General features: G+C 29.1%; 1 protein-coding gene across 4 annotated transcripts; it reads left to right on the top strand.

The window, feature by feature from the left end:
• The first annotated feature begins 2,188 nt into the window (after positions 1-2,188).
• On the top strand, positions 2,189-19,359 carry LOC100808315 (uncharacterized). 4 transcript variants are annotated; one of them, XM_041017295.1, is made up of 12 exons: positions 2,189-2,469; positions 2,553-2,622; positions 2,854-2,987; positions 5,663-8,580; positions 8,676-8,927; positions 9,031-9,747; positions 10,318-11,124; positions 14,065-14,601; positions 14,874-15,581; positions 17,184-17,642; positions 17,805-17,892; positions 18,261-18,400. In XM_041017295.1, the coding sequence occupies exons 4-11, from the start codon at positions 5,704-5,706 to the stop codon at positions 17,877-17,879; spliced, it is 6,432 nt and encodes a 2,143-aa protein (XP_040873229.1). In that variant the 5' UTR covers positions 2,189-2,469; positions 2,553-2,622; positions 2,854-2,987; positions 5,663-5,703; the 3' UTR covers positions 17,880-17,892; positions 18,261-18,400. The 4 variants fall into 4 exon arrangements, with proteins under 4 accessions (XP_040873229.1, XP_040873228.1, XP_006583267.1 ...); XM_041017294.1 differs by lacking the exon at positions 18,261-18,400 and having other exon boundaries at positions 17,805-18,254; XM_006583204.4 differs by lacking the exon at positions 17,805-17,892 and having other exon boundaries at positions 2,190-2,469; positions 2,857-2,987; positions 18,261-19,359.
• The last annotated feature ends 1,275 nt before the right edge of the window (positions 19,360-20,634 follow it).

Raw genomic sequence — 20,634 nt, 5'->3', positions numbered from 1 at the left:
ACATATTGTCTATTTTATGTTGATCCCAACATGTAAATTTATAATATTTAAAAATATAGCCTATTAATGTAGAATGTAACTTTTTAAGATTTATGCTCTTCATCTCTTGCGATCTACATTATGACAGATCAAAGTTCATGAACTTTTTTTCATTACTATTTTTAGTCTCAAATGTCAAAGCATTAATTAATAATGTAGTAAAAATATTAGTAGTCTAATGATTTATCACACTATCAAAGTGTATGACAAGTCAATCACATATATATATATTTTTTTGCAATCCGTATTTTAATTTTTTTTATTTGTCCAAATAATTAATATAACATTTCAAACTTTCACTTAATTAGGAAATTAAATATTGATATTTTACCTTGTGAGTAGAAGGCTTAAATCCACATTGAGCTCCTCTAAGAGGGTATTAGGATTTAGGAGCCAAATGAATGGATTGAAATTTTTATCCAAAATAATATGGTAATGTTTGGTGTATGATAAAAAAAAGAGTAGACACTTTCTCTTTAGACACCATTTTTTGTCGTACACCTTCATTCATCTTTTTTATGTCTTAATTAGAAATATATTTTAAAGAAGAATAAATAATTATTTTTGTTTATGAATGTGTAAAATATTGATAATTTTATTTTCAAAAGATGAAAAATTTAATTTTAGTTCCTGAAAATAAAATAAAAACACGATAAATATATTTATCCGTTAATCTTCATCCATTGTTGTTAATGAAAAAGTTTATGTGATACATTCCAAAATAAATTTATTACTATTTTACACATACAAAGACAAATTATATTATCTCCTTCTAATTCAATAAAATTATAAATAATAGATATAATTGTATAAAGAAAGTAAAATTTACAACCGTACATCCACACGGGGTGCCGTACTAGTTTAATAATGCTACGATAAGGTAACAATAATTGAGGTGGGTGACAACGTGTTTCATATTTGAGTTGGGTAGTTGGCAACGCGTTTCATAAATTAGGCACCATCCAATTCGAAGAACCAAAGGTTTGTTCGTTTATTTATGACTTATATCGGTCATTTTTAATTTGTTTAAAATGATAAGAATTTTCACTCCTACAATGCTGGGTGTGGTTCGAATGAGTATAGAATACCTATACATTAACATCTTAACATTTTGGAATGAAATATAATATTAAACTTACTTCGTGACCTATTTAATAGATGTTTTTTATGTTTAATTCCCTCAATTACATATCAGGTATAACAAAGTGCATTTGTAGATCCTATTTAAAATACATATATCATACTTTAAGCCACAATTTGTAAGCTCCTTAACAATTTTTTTACAGAACACATGCATACTTCATTATGCAAGTAAATTTTCTTTTCTTCTACCTATTTTATAAGATTTTTTTTGTCGTCAATAAAATGATATTAATAATTAATTAAAATAATTTCCTTTTAAATATATAAATTAAATATGTTTATCTAAAAACTAATTAAATTATTTTTAAATCCCATTTTTTTATTTAATCTCTATACATTTTATAAAAATGTTATTTGTAGTTCATCGGAATATATAGATAAATTTTGTCAGCAAAATATTCAGATAATCACTTATTAATGATGCATTGAAGATAAGATGACAATTGATATAGTAGGGAATAAACCTTCGTTTATACAGAGCTCGTTTAGATAAAAAAAATTCATAGAAATTTTAAGGAAAAAATAAGAAAAAAAAAACTTATCCATAAACAAAAATTACTATTTAACCTTTTAATTACGGCATTTAAAAAATCATGTTTTAAAGAAAATAATGAGATAACTCTTATAAATTTACTTGTGCATAAATAAATTGTATCTTATGTAGTTCATTTGATTTTTTTTCTTATTTCTTTTATTAAAAATATTCATAAAAAAGATTATTTAAACATGTCAAAATTAAATTTAAGATTTAAATATATTTTTAATTTCTGTAAGTTTTTATTTTTTTTAATTTTTTATTCTTGTATGATGTTTTGTTTATTATAAATTTTTATAAATTTAAGTCTTTTAATTTTAATTCCATTAATTTTGGTCTCCATAATTTTATGTTTATATAGACTGAAATTGAAAAAAAAAATATACTTATAAAAATTAGGAAGAGGGGACTACTTTTTGTTTTTTAGTTACTCCAGCGTAGCTGTTATTGCTTGACTTTGACAGACGACCAAACTGGGAAGAAATTATTTGTTGAGGCAAGTGATTTGATATGCATGAGTATGACAGAGACCTTAATGTTTTGCCTGATTTATTCACTGTTTCAAAGCCAAGTATATGCAAAGGGGTTCAGTCACCCACCTCACCAACCTTGAATTTACTTCAGTCACCCACTACCACCTTAGAACCCACACTTTACATTCCAAACAGTATTGCTTATATTTTGTCATTTGTTTCGTCATGCTCTCAGTATTATCTTTGCTTCTTTACTCCTTGTTGCTTTTCTACGGAATGGTAGTACGCCATCCATATCCATATCCTTCAATCATGTTTAGCTTGCTTCTTCCTTAATTAATCTGCTCTTTTCTCACTTTCAGTTCATTGGGATAGTGACAAGTAATTAAAGACAATTCACTACTCAGTAGTCATCCAATTCCAAGAAGACAGGTTTCTTCCTTTCTTAATTTATAGCTTATATTGGCTCTCTTTTTTTTCATTTATTTAAGATTTGAAGAAATTTCACTCATAAAGATGGATATATAAAGTGCACGGTCAAATCTTTCAACTCTCGTGACTAATGTTATCAAAAAGTAATATATTATAATTTAAGCCACACTTTAATTTGTAGCTCTTTAACAAAACTTTGACAAAATGCATTTCATTCAAACTACAAAGCAGCAGCTTCAAAACGAGGGAAGTATTCATAAAGGAGAATACAGAGAGGCAAATATAAAGAAGAAAAGAAATGGGAAAATAGAGTACTTGCTGAAGAACAGGAGCTTTCCTCATTCTTAGTTTGTCTCACAACAAAGGTAAGATCCTTAATATCCTTATCGTTTACTTGCGTCCCGTGTTTTAATTTATCAAATGGGACCTAACTAAATTTCAACAAACAAAAATTTTTGAATTTATTCTAACACATTGTAATAAATTACATATACTTGTAATCAATTACCTTATGCAAAACATAACTTACATCAGAGACTTATGGATCAAGCAAATTAAGAAACATAAATGATTATCCCTAAATTTGTAGAAGATAAGAAAACTAATCTAAAGCATACAAGCCTAGCTAACACAAACAATATAATGCCACACATATGGTAAATGTGTTTTGAGTGTAAAATATCAAAATCAAAACTAAAATTGAGATAAAAGAGGCTTCAATCTTTTTTTTTAATCATAACCCTTTAATTCATCATAGAAAAGACAGACACACACAAACAAACAAAATCGTCTAAATTAACATTTTATCATCAAAATTATATATAAACAGCACTTATGTTAGCAATTTAATTTTTTTATTAAATGTGATTAGCTTGTAGCATTAAATTAAATTACATCGAACTACTATTACAAAGTTAAATAATCAATCTAATGATTAGAAAGCTTCAGGTGAACTTTATTATATATAGAGAGAGAGGAAAGATACTATTTAACGTTATATATTATTATTTCTCATGAAATATATATTAGAGTAACTAATGTAGAAAATGAACATAAGTAGTGATAGAAAATTTAACATTACTACTTAAAATTAAAATGATCTAAATAAACATTTAATTATTATAATTGTATATTATATAGCGTTTTATTACTTAATATGAAAATTATCAAAATTATTTTTTTGATTATCAAATTGTACACTACCTCCGTAAAAGAAAAAGATAATATTAAATAAGATTATGGTAAGCAACATAATTTTGCATTAAATAAAATCGTTAAAAATATGTATAATCATTGATTATTATGAAGCTGAGGTTTCGATAATCCACAAACTTTTATTCAAGTATCTCTTACTATTTTTTTAATAAAAAAGTAACATTTACCATAAACTAGATTTTAAATCCATGCATTGCAAAAATTTCTTTAAAAAATATTTTTTATATTTTACTTAATACTTTTTAAAATATATTTATCAATAAATTAATATTTTTTAAAATATTTATATTAAATTTGAGGAAGAAGATTATCTATATTCTTAGTTAAGTTCATTTATAAATGTTTTAAATGTGTTTATTGTAAAAAAGGTATATCTTTAGAATTTTTTAATAGTGTAATTTTATTAATTAAGTATGGTTGTTAATTATGTTAAAATATTTTTTTTTCAAAAAAAAATGTTTGTAATTTCGGAAAAAGAAAAACGAATTGGTTTTTTTATATAGAATCCTCGTATGGATAATACATACATTTTTTCTATTGTTACATTTGAAATGTTAGATTAGTGTTCCAGTCATATGGTATATTGCCTGAAACGTAGGTTTAGTGGTTCTAGAATCATTTGCAATTGTAACCCCTCCAAAACTTCCCATAATTCAGCCACAAAGGTTGTTCCTCTACCAATCCTCTTTGAAAAACCAGAAATCCAATTGCCATCAGTGTCTTGAATCAACCCCCGACAAAGGCTCTGAATTTTTTATCAGTTTCACAGAACATTCAAGCATATCACACAGATATGGAGAGAAACGGGTGAATTACATATAACTCTGAAGAGAACCTATAAATGCGTGGCTTAGCTAGCTAGTTATAACTCTGAAGGTTTACTTGCTGGGCTAGCTCAATCTCTAACTTATCCAGCTGCTGCCATTCTACATTTTGCCAAATTCACAAATTTAAGCTGCCAATGACATTAATTAATAACTTTTACTAAATGCAACCCGATCCGATGCGGAACTCTGAAAAGTGAAAGAGTGTTTATTTGTCTATCTATTTGGCTATTTGATGGCGGATCTCTGGGGTGGGGTGTGTGATGATTTTTATTTCTTGGATGTCCTTTTTGGTTTCTATAGATTGTATTGCCTTCCCCCATGAGTTTCTATGGATGAAGAATTGCTTTTCTTTTTTTCTTTTCTTGAGTTATTCATGTTCTACAAAATGAAATCACACAAAGGGGATGGAGACATTTTGGGAGAAAATCATTGCTAATTAGTGGGAAAACGAAGTTTTCTGTAGGCTAAAAAATGGAGAGAATATATATAATTAGTGAAAATTTCTGCATCTCTTTAGTCTAATAATAAGATTCTTATTATTCCTTAATAGATTAATTATGATATCTGACTATTTAAACACATAAAATATAAAATAAAGTTCATTAATAATAAATAATATAATTATCTTAAAATATTAGTGTACCTTAATTATTACTGAAACCTATTACAACAATAAAAAAAAGGTTATACATGCAGAATTGGTACACAGGTAATGAGTTTAAAAATTCGTAGATGTGCACCAATAGGATGAAATGTGTTTCTGAGTGTGACGCTAAGCATTCTTCTTTCTTCTGAGAATAAAAGAAAAATTCTTTGCTAAAGACAAAAGTATACAATATACATTCAAATTTGATATCTTTTTTTTTTTTTGTTTTTTAACTCATGGTTGCTTGATTTGGTTTTAGTAAATGTACTTTGATTTTTTATTGATCAACTATATGATATTCTTTCCTCATTAGCTTTTGACTGATCTGGTTCCACTCTTCATTTTGTTGAAGAGATGTAATTGTACCTAGTACAAGAAAATCAAGGTCAAAGCATGGACGCTGTGTCATCCGCACTACTAGAGCCAGTAACTAATTCTTTGTTGGATCTGCTTAAAAAGCAACTGGATTACATCCATTACAGTCGAAACTTTGATGAACTACGCGAGTGTGTTAAGCAGCTTAAACTTGTAAAGGAGAAAGTAGATCATCAATGTGAGGAAGCTTTCAAAAATGGACACGAAATTGAAGGTAAGGCTAGAGAATGGTTAGGGAAAGTGGGTAAATTTGAGACAGAAGTGGAGAAGTATTGGAACGATGATGGCCACAAAAAGACACGGTTTTCCAACTATTTATTTCCTTACTTTAGGCATAGACTAGGCAGACTAGCAAAGAAGATGGCAGTTGAGGGTAAAAAGATAACCGATGATTGCCCCAAGTCTGATGAAATTGCCCATCGGGTATACGTAACATCTAATGATGCCATTTTTTCTAATAATGACCTTATGGATTTTGGTTCTAGAAAATCCATAATGGAACAAATAATGGCAACACTTGTTGAAGATCCCACTGTGAAAATGATTGGAGTGTATGGACGAAGTGGGGTGGGTAAGAGCACTTTAATCAAAGCAATTGCTAAAATTGCTCGAGACAAGAAGTTGTTTAATGTGGTGGCTTTTTCAGAAATAACAGACAACCCCAATCTAAAACAAGTCCAGGAAGATATTGCTTACCCTTTGGGATTGAAATTGGAAGGAGAAGGTGAGAATGTAAGAGCTGATCATCTACGAAGGAGGTTAAAGAAAGAGAAAGAGAACACCCTTATAATCTTGGATGACCTTTGGGACAGATTAGACTTGAATAGGTTGGGAATTCCACTTGATGGTGATGTTGAAGATAAACAGGGTCCCAAAGGGCCGACAAAAGAAAAATCTCTTGGTGATTATAAGGGTTGCAAAATTTTGCTAACTTCAAGGAAACAAAATGTATTAACGGATAAAATGGAAGTTAAATTAACTTTCTGTGTAGAGGAATTAGATGAAAAAGATGCTCTGAAGTTGTTTCGGAAGGAGGCTGGAATACATGGTGAAATGTCCAAGTCTAAACAAGAAATTGTTAAGAAGTACTGTTCAGGGTTACCTATGGCAATAATTACAGTTGGAAGGGCATTAAGAGACAAGAGCGACTCAGAGTGGGAAAAACTTAAAAATCAAGACCTGGTGGGAGATCAGAATCCTATGGAGATTTCTGTAAAAATGAGTTATGACCATCTAGAAAATGAGGAGCTCAAGTCCATTTTCTTTCTTTGTGCTCAAATGGGTCATCAACCCCTAATTATGGACTTGGTGAAGTATTGCTTTGGTTTGGGAATACTTGAAGGGGTCTACTCACTTGGGGAAGCTCGAGGCAAAATATCTACATCAATCCAAAAGTTGAAAAACTCAGGTTTAGTGTTGGATGGAAGTTCTAGTATTCATTTCAATATGCATGATCTGGTTCGAGATGCAGCTTTATCTATAGCACAGAAGGAGCACAATGCATTTACTTTGAGAAATGGGAAACTTGATGATTGGCCTGAACTCGAGAGGTGTACTTCTATTTTTATATGCAACAGTGTTATCATTGATGAGCTTCCAGAAGAAATAAATTGTCCTCAACTTAAATTTTTCCAAATTGACAGTGATGATTCATCTTTAAAAATACCCAACAGTTTTTTTAAAGGAATGAAAAAGCTCAAAGTATTAATGTTGACTGGTATTCAACTCTCAAGCTTACCATCTTCAATTGAAAGCCTATCAGACCTCAGATTGCTTTGTTTGGAGAGATGCACTTTAGATGACAACTTATCCATCATAGGGAAGCTGAAAAAATTAAGAATTCTCAGCTTTTCTGGATCTCGAATTGAAAATTTGCCAGCTGAGTTAAAGAACTTGGATAAACTACAATTACTAGACATCAGCAATTGTTCAGTAGTCAAGAGGATTCCGCCTCAGCTTATGTCAAGGTTGACTTCGTTGGAAGAGTTGTATGTAAGAAATTGCTTCATGGAAGTGTCGGAGGAAGGAGAGAGAAACCAATGTCAAATTTCATTTATTTCTGAACTAAAGCATTTGCATCAATTGCAAGTGGTGGACTTAAGCATTCCATGTGCTGAAGTTTTTCCCAAGGAATTGTTCTTTGACAACTTAAGTGATTACAAGATTGAGATTGGGAACTTCGAAATGCTTTCAGCTGGAGATTTCAGAATGCCTAATAAGTATGAAAATTTCAAATCTTTGGCATTGGAGCTGAAGGATGACACTGACAATATTCACTCTCAGAAAGGAATAAAGTTGTTGTTTAAAACAGTTGAAAATTTGTTGTTGGGAGAGCTGAATGGTGTTCAAGATGTTATTAATGAGTTGAATTTGGATGGATTTCCACAACTGAAACACTTATCCATCGTAAACAACCCTAGCATCAAATATATCATCAACTCAAAGGATTTGTTTTATCCTCAGGATGTTTTTCCCAAGTTGGAATCTCTATGCCTCCACGAACTAAATAAGATAGAGATGATATACTTTAGTTCAGGTACAGAGATGATATGCTTTAGTCCATTTACAGATTGCTCATTCACCAAATTGAAAACCATCAAGGTCGAGAAGTGTGACCAATTGAAGAATCTTTTCTCCTTTTGCATGGTTAAATTGCTTGCGAGTCTTGAAACAATTGGTGTTTCCAATTGTGGTTCTTTAGAGGAGATCATTAAAATACCTGACAATTCTGATAAGATTGAGTTTCTTAAGTTGAAGTCTTTGTCACTTGAATCATTATCATCATTCACTAGTTTTTATACCATAGAGGGGTCTTCTACAGACAGGGATGAGATACAAATTACTGTTGCAGAGAATGAGCATAGTGAGATGGCTCCTCCTCTTTTTGGGGAACTGGTATGATGGTGCATATTTTTCCTTTAAAAATTTTAATTAGTCTGTGACTACTTATTTTTCAGTTGCAAATATGTTAATTGTGTATGTGCTTGCAGGTTGAAATACCAAACTTAGAGAACTTGAATTTAATCTCAATGAACAAGATCCAGAAGATATGGAGCGACCAGCCCCCGTCAAACTTCTGCTTTCAAAACTTAATAAAATTAGTTGTGAAAGATTGTCATAATTTGAGATATTTGTGTTCATTGTCCGTGGCCAGCAGCTTGAGGAAACTGAAAGGCCTCTTTGTAAGCAATTGTAAAATGATGGAGAAGATTTTCAGCACAGAAGGAAATAGTGCAGACAAGGTGTGTATAGATGTAAATAAGTAAATTTTTATAGTTGACTGAATGTTATGCATTTCTGTTTAGTTTCATTACCAAATAATGGCTTGTTTTCATCAAAGTGCAGGTTTGCGTCTTTCCTAAGTTGGAGGAAATCTGCCTCGACCAAATGGATGAGTTAACAGACATATGGCAAGCTGAAGTGAGTGCTGATTCCTTTTCTAGTCTCACTTCTGTGTACATTTATAGGTGCAATAAACTAGACAAAATTTTTCCGAGTCACATGGAAGGATGGTTTGCGAGTTTGAACTGCTTGAAGGTTTGGTTTTGTAAGTCAGTGGAAGTGATTTTTGAAATCAAAGATTCTCGGCAAGTAGATGTATCTGGTGGGATAGACACAAATTTGCAAGTTGTTGTTGTAGGTTTTCTCCCAAAGTTGAAGCAAGTGTGGAGCAGGGATCCAGGAGGAATTCTTAACTTCAAAAAACTACAGAGTATAAAGGTGTTTTATTGTGAAAGACTGAGGAATGTATTTCCAGCTTCTGTGGCCAAAGATGTTCCAAAGCTTGAATACATGTTGGTAGGAAGTTGTGATGGAATTGTGGAAATTGTTGCCTGTGAAGACGGATCCGAAACAAACACTGAACAATTAGTGTTTCCTGAACTAACCTACATGCGCTTATATGAGCTATCAAGCATCCAGCATTTCTACAAGGGGAGACATCCTATAGAGTGTCCAAAATTGAAGAAGTTGGAAGTAAGGGAATGTAACAAGAAGCTAAAAACATTCGGAACCGGAGAAAGGAGCAATGAAGAAGATGAAGCAGTTATGTCAGCTGAAAAGGTAAGTCATATAGTGAGACATAAATGGAGAGTGATATTGTAAGATGTGTGGCATACTTAAAAAAGATATAGCCCTGCTAAATATAATATGGATTATTAATTTAACGTCTCTCGTCCCCTAATCCCTCTTTTATTTAGAATTTAGAATTAAAGGGAATGTTTGACCAAAGGCCAAAAATTAGAAAGGCAAAAGGCCGTCTATAAGTTATCGTCAAGAGGCGCGAGTGCGTGACATAATTTTATATATTTTTTAATGAACAACCCTAGTTATACGTATTTTATATATATAAGTAAAGTTTATATAAATTATATTGCCAAAGTATTGACTTTATACTAAATTACGAACAAAGTACCATATTATTAAATTTTTTATTATTACAAATAAAATAAAATTACTGGCATTTCATTTACTGTAAGAGCCTAGAGGTCTTTGATTTGACAAGGGTCACCGACACAGACAACCACTTCCCAGGTTTAATTTGTGCCGCTTCCATCAGGTTTAATATATATAAAGTACCTTCCTTCTTCATGGTTTACTATTTACTTTTCTTTTATTTTTCTTTTTCTGTAGATATTCTCCAACTTGGAGTTTTTGGATATTCACTTTGACGAAGCACAGAAGTGGTTATTGAGCAACACTGTGAAGCATCGAATGCACCGTTTAAAAGAGCTTAACTTGTACTATGTTAATGATGGTGAACGTCTCTGTCAAATTCTGTACAGAATGCCAAATCTAGAAAAGTTATTCTTGTGGGATGCTAAACATTTGCTTAAAGAGTCGTCGGAGTCACGTTTGGGAACCGTATTACAGCTGAAGGAATTGGTTTTGAGGTTTTCAAAGATAAAGGATATAGGATTTGAACGAGAGCCAGTTCTACAGAGACTAGAGCTTTTGAGCATAGTATCGTGCCACAAATTGAGGAATTTGGGTCCTCCCTCGGTATCATTGGCTTACTTGACAAATTTGAAAGTAGAGGATTGTAATGGATTAAGGAATTTAATGGCATCCTCAACGGCAAAAAGCTTGGTTCAACTTAAGTCCATGAAGATAAGCCGATGTTATGAATTAGAGGAAATAGTAAGCAATGAGGGAAATGAAGAAGCAGAGCAAATAGTGTTTGGCAAATTGATTACTATAGAACTTGAGTGGCTAAAAAAGCTGAAAAGTTTTTGCAGTTACAAGAACTATGAATTCAAATTCCCGTCATTGGAAGTATTGATTGTGAGAGAATGCCCATTGATGCATACATTCACGGAGGGTGGCGCAAGAGCAGCAAAGTTACAAAACATAGTTACTGCTAATGAAGAAGGAAAAGAGGAAGCCAAATGGCAGTGGGAAGGAGACTTGAATGCCACCATACAAAAAGGTTTCAACAAGGTACTTATTCATTTATTTATGATTTTAATATGTTTTTATTTATCTTGTTAGTATTTTTTTATTCGTCCTTTTTTTATTTTTGTTCTTCAAAGTTATTATTTTTGTTAATTTTAGTCTTTTTAAGATATTTCATTCATTTTTAATACGTTAATATTTTTTTCAATTTTAGTCTCTTTAATATTTTAAAATATTCATTTATAATCCTCCGCACAAAATTAAAATTAAAAAAAATACAAACTTATAAAATAAAAAATGAGTAAAACATATTACGGAGATCAAAATTAAAAAAGCATAAACCTTCAAGGATAAAAATTTTTTAAAAAAACTTACCAGAGACAAAAATAAAAAAATATTAACTTACATTTATCAAATACATATTTAAACTTATATTTATTACAAATTCTCCTAGTTTTATTAACTTTTCTTCTTTCTTTAAAAAAAACTTTTCTTGTTTCATGAGATAAAAAAAAATTACTTGCCATGAATGGAAATTATAAATCCTTGTTTTTGCCATAAAAAGCCTTAACCAGCAAGTATGTTAAATTTCTTAAGATATAAATATGTTAGCTCAAAAAACCAGCATTTATATAAATTTATTAATCATTTTTGTTTTAAAAAAATTCATTCATAAAATTGAAAATAATACGAATTTGACTGCTTAATGTAGCCAGCGTAGTCATAAAGAAAACTTTCCCTCATCTTACAACTTTTCTTTTTAATCAAAATATATAAACTTCAATTCATATTTGATTGTCATCCATTAATTTTTTGTTAACATTTTTAGTCCTTCTAAAAATTTTTGCTCATTATTAATCCTATTGTTTATGTTATATTTAAGAAAAAATGACTAAAAATGGATGGATCGATGAACATATTTTTAGAGGGATTAAAACTTTAAAGAAAGATTGAAAATTTTCAAAAAAGAGTGAAAAATTAGAATATAAAAAGATGAGGAGTTAAAAACTTAATTAAAAAAAATTAACTTGTTGATTTGTGAAATAAAACAAGTTGCACTTGACTTTACATATATAAAATAACATATAAATGTGATAATAAGTTAACAAATTTATCCATATAATTTGTGACTATTTATATATCTATAAAATAAAAGTTACATAAGAAGTTATTATAACTTACAAGGTTGATTTTATAGTTGGGAAGAAGGATTTGAAGGGAAAAGGATGAAAGAGGTTTTAAGTTATTATACTTTCACTAATATTTTAATAAAAAAACTAACAACTAATATTACTTAATGAAAAAAATGCCTTTTATACATATTGAAGAATAAGGATAAAATGTATTTTTTTATTTTTTTGTTAAAATACAAAATATCGTGAAAATAAAATGACATTATTACACCTAAGAATAAATGATAAAATATTTCTTAAACGAATCATCCATAATTTCATCATTGATAAAAGTAAATATTTATTTATACAACAAGAATTTGTAATTTATAATAAATAAATATTTTAAGTATATAAATTATATTATAATTAAATTTTCTAATATATAATTTTTAACATATAAATTACATTTTAAATTTATGAAAAAAATAATTTATGTTAGGATGTATTATTATTTTAAATAATTGATGTTTTCTTTTAAAAATATTTAAATTAAGTTTGAAACAAGGATGTCTGCCACACAACTCAGTCCCATCATTTTTTGGCGTTGCCTTCTTCATCTTATACCAAGATAGCAAGAGTTGATGGATTCATTTTTTATTATTAATTATTAATTATATAAAATTTTATTTATATTTATTATCCATTTGACTAGTGAGTTTTAAGATATAATTAGGTGTTTTTCATTAAAATATAATAAATATATTTTTGATTATTATGATAATCTCAAAGTAAAAAATTATTATATTTATTATTAAGAATTTTTCATTGAAAGTTTAAAATAATGTTAACAACTAAGAATTTTCACTTTAATTAATTTAATCATGTCATCCACATGTAAATTATTTATATATATAATTTAATAAATAAGATTAATTATTTTTCTCCAATAAAAACGGTTATGGATATATTAATCTGTCTCCATTATTATTATCTTATTTCATAATAATCTTATGATTAAAAATAAATTAGATTAAAATTATAAAAGAATTAATTATTATTATTATTATTATTTCTATCATATAACATGTGTTTAATTTTAACCTAGATCTATCAAGTTAACAATTTAATAATAAATAAATAATAATTTTTTTTTATCAAAATTAATAATATGATGGATTAGATTTTTAACATACATATTTAATTCCAACAAAATATATATATATATATATATATATGTATATATAATTTTACATTTTTACTTATGGTTTATCTAAAAATAATAAAATAAATCTATGATCTTATAGATTATATTATAAATAGCTTTCTTTATTAATTAATAATATTTTTTTATAATATAGAGCTATTTTTTTCATTTTTTAAACCCATGTTTGTTTGAATTTTTATTCATATTTTTCCATGATTTTTTCTACAAATTGTTATAATTTTGAGAGAGAAAAATATGATTATTTTCTTTAAGTTCATTAAAAAATCCATAGATTTTTTTCCCTGTATCCTCACACAAATATTTTGTATATAAACAAACAAACTAAATGTTTCAGGTTCATTTTTTCACAGAAAAAAATGGAAATGAAATTTTTAATTTTTCAGACAAAAGTAAAAAAAATTATACTATATAAAAAATATTTTGGTTCCTCCAATATTTTTTTTCTCAAAGTTCCGCCACTGATTTCATGCGTCTCTATGTCTAATATCAAGTTCCTCTATTTTTCTTTGTCTTTTTATTAACTAAATTCAGTATTAATACAGTAACTGATTTATGACTAATCTATCTATTTGTTATAATGTAATCGCGAGCTATGAAACTGACATATTAGCCTTTTGTAAATAATATCCTATTTTGCATGCACAGCTTTTGGAGTCTGCAAGTACTGTATCATCTCTTAGTCTCAGAGATAGCCCACTACAAGTGATATGGCTTGACTCAGGGCGGATCCCAAAGTGGTGCTTCAGTAACTTGAAGTCTTTGACTGTGTACAGATGCCAATTTTTATCAGATGTTGTCATACCCTTCTATTTACTTCCTCTCTTAACTAATTTGGAACATTTAGTAGTCTCGGACTGTCGTTCTGTGAAAAGCATATTTGACGTGAAAACAGCTATGGGATTGGGAGCAGCCTTCCCTAGACCTCTCCCTTTTTCCCTCAAGGAATTGACTTTAGAGAGGCTGCCAAAACTGGAGAATGTCTGGAATGAAGATCCTCATGGAATTCTAACCATGCAACTTCTACAACATGTTATTGTTGCAGAGGATAATGCAGATCCAAGAGAAGCAAATCTGGAGCTTACGTTCCCTTGTCCCTGTGTGAGCTCATTGAAACTACATGGTTTGCCCAAGTTCAAGTATTTTTACTACTGCTCACCCCAGACACCTACCGAGGATGAAATGGTACTATTGTGTTACTACTTTGTCCTTACTGCATAATCTCATGGCTGCAAATTAAATATAATTGCACTACTTCATTTTTATTGTTCAACATGAGTGACATGATACAACAATGACATTTTAGGTTTGAGCTTTATTCTTATTAATACAGAAAATTATATTGAATCTTACACACGCCATTTTACTTTATCAAATATCATGTATGGATGGTTTTCAAATCTTTATAAACAATCTCCCTAACCTGCTTTTGCTTGATTATCGGTTTCTCTTGGTAGCCTACATCCAACTTACAGTGCCTGTCACTCGGTGAAAAAGGACTGGAGATGATCAAGCGTGGAGAATTTCAGAGAAACTTCTTACACAAGTTACAAGTTCTTACTCTGTGCTTTCATATTGGGTCGAATGTATTTCCATATGAAATTCTACAACTGGCGCCCAATATAGAGAAGCTTGTGGTGTGTGATGGTTCCTTCAAAGTCTTATGCTTGGAGTCCCTTCCAGAGCTTGTTTCCATTGGGTTAGAGAACTCTTCGATTCAGCCCTTACTGGGAAATCTTGAAACCTTGGAAGTAATAGGTTGTTCTAGTTTAAAAGACTTGTTCACATCCTCAACAGCAAGAAGTTTGACTCGACTCAAAAGAATGGAGATAAAAAGGTGTTATTCAATTGAAGAGATAGTCTCTAAGGACGGGGATGAATCACATGAGGAGGAAGTTTCTATAAAGGAAGTTTCTATATTTCCGCAGCTCAATTGTTTGAAACTTGAAGAACTACCAAACCTGAGAAGCTTCTATAAAGGAAGTTTATTAAGTTTCCCATCATTGGAGGAATTGTCAGTAATCTCTTGCCAGTGGATGGAAACATTATGTCCAGGTACCCTAAAAGCAGACAAGTTGGTTCAAGTTCAACTTGAGAAGTACTCAGATGCTATCAAATTGGAAAATGACCTGAACTCTACCATGCGGGAGGCATTTTGGGAAAAGGTATGTTTTCAATTATTTTGATTAAATATGATTGATATTGGTGTATGTTGTTCTTATAATGCAAAATATACAGCGTTAGGTTAATTAGATTCATCTTCAAATTAACTTTGGCCTCATCCAATTTATCTTGATTTTCAGCGTCCAATTTTTCGGAAAACCAAAAAACTCACAGAAACAACATTTATGTGCCAATCCAATTTGGCTAATATTAATTTTTTACGTTAAACTCATAATATTTAAATAATTTAATTTATTTTCTATGTACTTTATCAATGCTACTTAACTTTTATATATATTAATAATATAAAATGAATCCAAACTCTTTCAAGTCATTGTAAAAATGATTTGAAAATTATTTAATTTTTATTTTATTAGTAAATCATTTAATTTTATTTATATTAATCCTATTAAATAAAAGAAACTATCAATCTTTTATAATCCACTCTTATATACATATTCAAAATATTTATCTTTTAGCAATTTTAACTATATAAAAAAATTATCTTCTAGGATTAAGATACTATATAAGTATATTTAAAATCTAGATTAGGTAGTTAAAATGTTAGTTGTTCATTTTTTTTAATTTTCTTTAACTTTTTGTTATTTCTTCATTTATACATAAAAATAAATTAAATAAATATCAAAAAAATTAGAATGACTTGAAGAAATTAAGATTCACTGTATATTATTATTAATTATTGATACAAATGAAAGTTAAGTAGTATAAGTAAGGCATATAAAAAATAATTATTTAAATATTAGTGAGTTTAGCTTACTAAAAAATTAAGAGATTCTTTTTTGAGTATGAGATAAGAGATTAATATAAGTCAAATAATTTTTTTTGTCAACTTAGTTGTATGACGTAACTGCAAGCTCAATGTAATGGTATATATTGTGTTGGAGAGAAAAGTGTGTTCGAGAGCATCTGGATCTTATATTTTGATGGAGATTAAATGTGTTGTATTTATTAGTAATCATTGTATATATCAATTTTTTTTTATAAGGAATGATCATTGAATTTGTGCGATTTTCTTATAAATAACTCGTCAGTTGAGACCAATAAATATGCTACTTTTTTTTTAATTTTTCTAAGATAAAAAAAATACTCGATCCACTATCTAGCTTTGATCATGCGTATGTTTTGTCGAATGATTAATTTTGAATTTTGAAAAATAATCTACTCTTTCTAATACAAATATCTAGAAACTTTTTTATGAGTGCAACAAAGGCATATAAAAAATATTCTGGAAAATACTTTCATAGTGTGTATTTGATGATAAATTTAGAATGAATGTACTAGAATCAACTAGTTGAAAACTGTTATATCAGGTGCATTCATCCAGAAATCAACTCAAGGAGGAGCTGATTTTTTTTCCTTTACAAATTATTTAAATAATTTTGAAGGCAGATTTTGATTAGAGAGCATCCACGATTAACGGAAATCTGGACTATAATCAGAAATTTGTTACTTTTTTTAATTTATTATTTTAAAAATAATTACACTTTAAAAATTGAGAGCACATTAGTTATTTGGTGCGATTGGGGATGCATTTCTTCCTACAGATTAATACTACTCTTTTTTTTATTCTTTTACGTCTGCAGTTTTGGCAGTATGCAGATACGGCATTCTTTATTGACCTCAAAGATAGCCCAGTACAAGAGATATGGCTTAGGCTTCACTCACTGCATATCCCCCCACACTTCCGCTTCAAGTGGTTACAGACCTTGATTGTGGACGGCTGCCATTTTTTATCAGATGCGGTCTTACCCTTCTCTTTACTTCCTTTATTACCTAATTTGGAAACATTGAAAGTTCGAAACTGTGATTTTGTGAAAATCATATTTGATGTGACAACTATGGAACCACTCCCTTTTGCCCTCAAGACATTGATTTTAGAGCGGCTGCCAAATCTGGAGAATGTTTGGAATTCAAATGTTGAGCTTACGTTCCCCCAAGTCAAGTCATTGGCACTCTGTGATCTGCCAAAGTTAAAGTATGACATGTTCAAGCCATTTACACATCTAGAACCACATCCTCTAAATCAACTCTCTATTCAAAAGGTATCATTACTACTTCTATATATATGAACCAATTGCCATCCTGTTAAAATTAAAAAGTTGTGAACCTTTCCCTTATACAGTTATATATGCTATGTTGAGTCTTCTATCCATCTTCTACGCCTATTGGCTTCCATTTATTTTTTATTTATCTACATAAGTCAGATAATACGGCTACAGCTACTATTCAATATTGATCATGATGAATTTATAATGGAACATGTTGCATTCATGATGTGAAACACCATTTGAGGTACGATCCTTATTCTCGTTATTTTCTTCTGCAACCTTACTAATAATCTCATTTATCACTTTTCCCGTCTTAAAATATTAAAGTCGACATACGGTGTGAATATCCTTTCTCCACCTTATTCTTTTTATGGTATCCTTTTCCACCTTATAAATAGATAGCCTAGTTCGTCTTTTTTTCTTTTTTGGTTTTTAAGTAAACTGATTTCTTTTAAATTGACTTGTTTGCACCTATTTAATTGAATTGGTTAATTTGTCATTAATTATTAGACTTATTTTAGCATGAAAGTTCATTATTTCAATTATATAAAAAGAGCTGGATCTATAACTGCCCTAACTTGCTTCTTCTTCATTGTTGGTTTTTCTTCGTAGCTTACACCCAACATAGAGCACCTGACACTCGGTGAACATGAACTCAACATGATTTTGCGTGGAGAATTCCAGGGAAACCACTTAAACAAGTTAAAAGTTCTTACTCTGTCGTTTGAATACGACGAATTTCTACAACGGGTGCCCAATATAGAGAAGCTTGAGGTGTGTGATGGTTCCTTCAAAGAGACTTTCTGCTTTGATAGTCTTAATGTGGATGAGGATGGATTGGTTTCACAGCTGAAAGTGATATGCTGGGACTCCCTTCCAGAGCTTGTTTCCATTGGGTCAGAGAACTCTGGGATTGTGCCCTTTCTCAGAAATCTAGAAACATTGAAAGTAGTCAGTTGTTTGAGTTCAATAAATCTGGTACCATGCACAGTGTCTTTCTCCAATCTGACATATTTGAAAGTATACATTTGCAAGAGTCTGCTATATTTGTTCACATCCTCAACAGCAAGAAGTTTGGGTAAACTCAAAACAATGGAGATAATTGGGTGTGATTCAATTGAAGAGATAGTGTCTTCAACAGAGGAAGGGGATGAATCAGATGAGAATGAGATAATATTTCAGCAGCTCAATTGTTTGGTACTTGAACATTTAGGAAAGCTGAGAAGGTTCTACAAAGGGAGTTTAAGTTTCCCGTCCTTGGAGGAATTCACAGTATTCTTTTGCGAGAGGATGGAAAGTTTGTGTGCAGGTACAGTCAAAACAGACAAGCTGTTAGAAGTGAATATTAATTGGGGCGGAGATGTTATCCCATTGGAAACTGATCTCAACTCTGCCATGCAAAACCGATAGGCATTTCTGGCAAGGGTATGGCTTAATATTGCAGTTAAAGGAGATTGATTCATCAAAAAGAAAATGGTTAGAGAGGAGATCAACAAATTAAGTTACCCAGTGCCTACCGAAATAAAAAAAAAAAACAAAGTGGCCCGGTTTTATTATATTTGTTTGTGTGAATAAAAAACGAATTGTATGTGTGGTTTACCAAGTTAGTGGTGAAATACACTGTTCTGTTATATTTATTATGTAATGTGTGTGATTATAAGTCATAAACGACCATGGAAAATAAAATAATACATGTTCGATTTGTTTACCATTCATTTTACCTATATTTCAAGCTTCAAAGTCTTCAACATAATTCTTAAAAAAATGTCTTCAACATAAGTTTGACTGTAGTGGGTGTTTACCACTTTGCCCATCTCCTACCATTAACATCTAAAATTGTTAGCTTTACCCAAGGCCAATAATACAATAGAATACAAATCTATCAATTTGTTCTAAATCAAATCTTAAGTAGTTTAACACTCTAGGTTTCACATATTCCAACAATACAATAGAATACAACTTTGCATCTTAAAAGTGATATAATTTTAGCTTTTTCATTAAAAAATTAAAGCACACGTCTCTGCAAGTTAAAATATAAAAGTTAAAAATGAATGATTTTTTTAAATAAAATAGAATTGGTAATATTTTAAAGGAAAACAAAATATTTAATTCAACCAAACTTTGTAGTAGTCATAATTAAGTTTTTCGGATTTGAAATTATTGGGATTAAACCATAATAACTCTTTATCATTTAATCTACGTGGGTTGAGATGTCATATTGTCTTATTTCGGGAATAAAAAAAATGTGGAAGGAAAAAACCAATTAATATAAATTTCTTGTAACTAAAAATAAAGTGAAGAAAAAATAGGATATATGCTATGATAATATTTAAGTGTGTTAATTTTAATTTATCTATTTTCTATAGTAATTAAAATTTGATCAAAATAATTGATAAATTATTTTGATCAAAATTGAAAAATTAATTAAAAGTTAAAAAATTAATTTTTCTTACATGATAATGATATTGTTAATTGATTTATTAAAGTATAAATATTTAATTAGTAAATTAACTGTTCAGATTACTAGTAGAACATAATAATATAAAAGATATATTTATGATTATTATATAACTGTTATGATTTTTATATAAATGATGGCAATGGCACGGCCCCATCTCTAGTGAATGCATAAGCCATCCTGAACAAATTTTATTATTATTATTATTATTATTATTATTATTATTATTATTATTATTATTATTATTATTATTATTATTATTATTATTATTATTATTATTATTATTATTATTATTATTATTATTATTATTATTATTATTATTATTATTATTATTATTATTATTATTATTATTATTATTATTATTATTATTATTATTATTATTATTATTATTATTATTATTATTATTATTATTATTATTATTATTATTATTATTATTATTATTATTATTATTATTATTATTATTATTATTATTATTATTATTATTATTATTATTATTATTATTATTATTATTATTATTATTATTATTAT

This window comes from Glycine max, chromosome 7, assembly GCF_000004515.6.
Source record: "Glycine max cultivar Williams 82 chromosome 7, Glycine_max_v4.0, whole genome shotgun sequence".
NCBI classification, from domain to species: Eukaryota; Viridiplantae; Streptophyta; class Magnoliopsida; order Fabales; family Fabaceae; genus Glycine; species Glycine max.
This window is presented reverse-complemented; position numbering and strand designations above follow the sequence as displayed.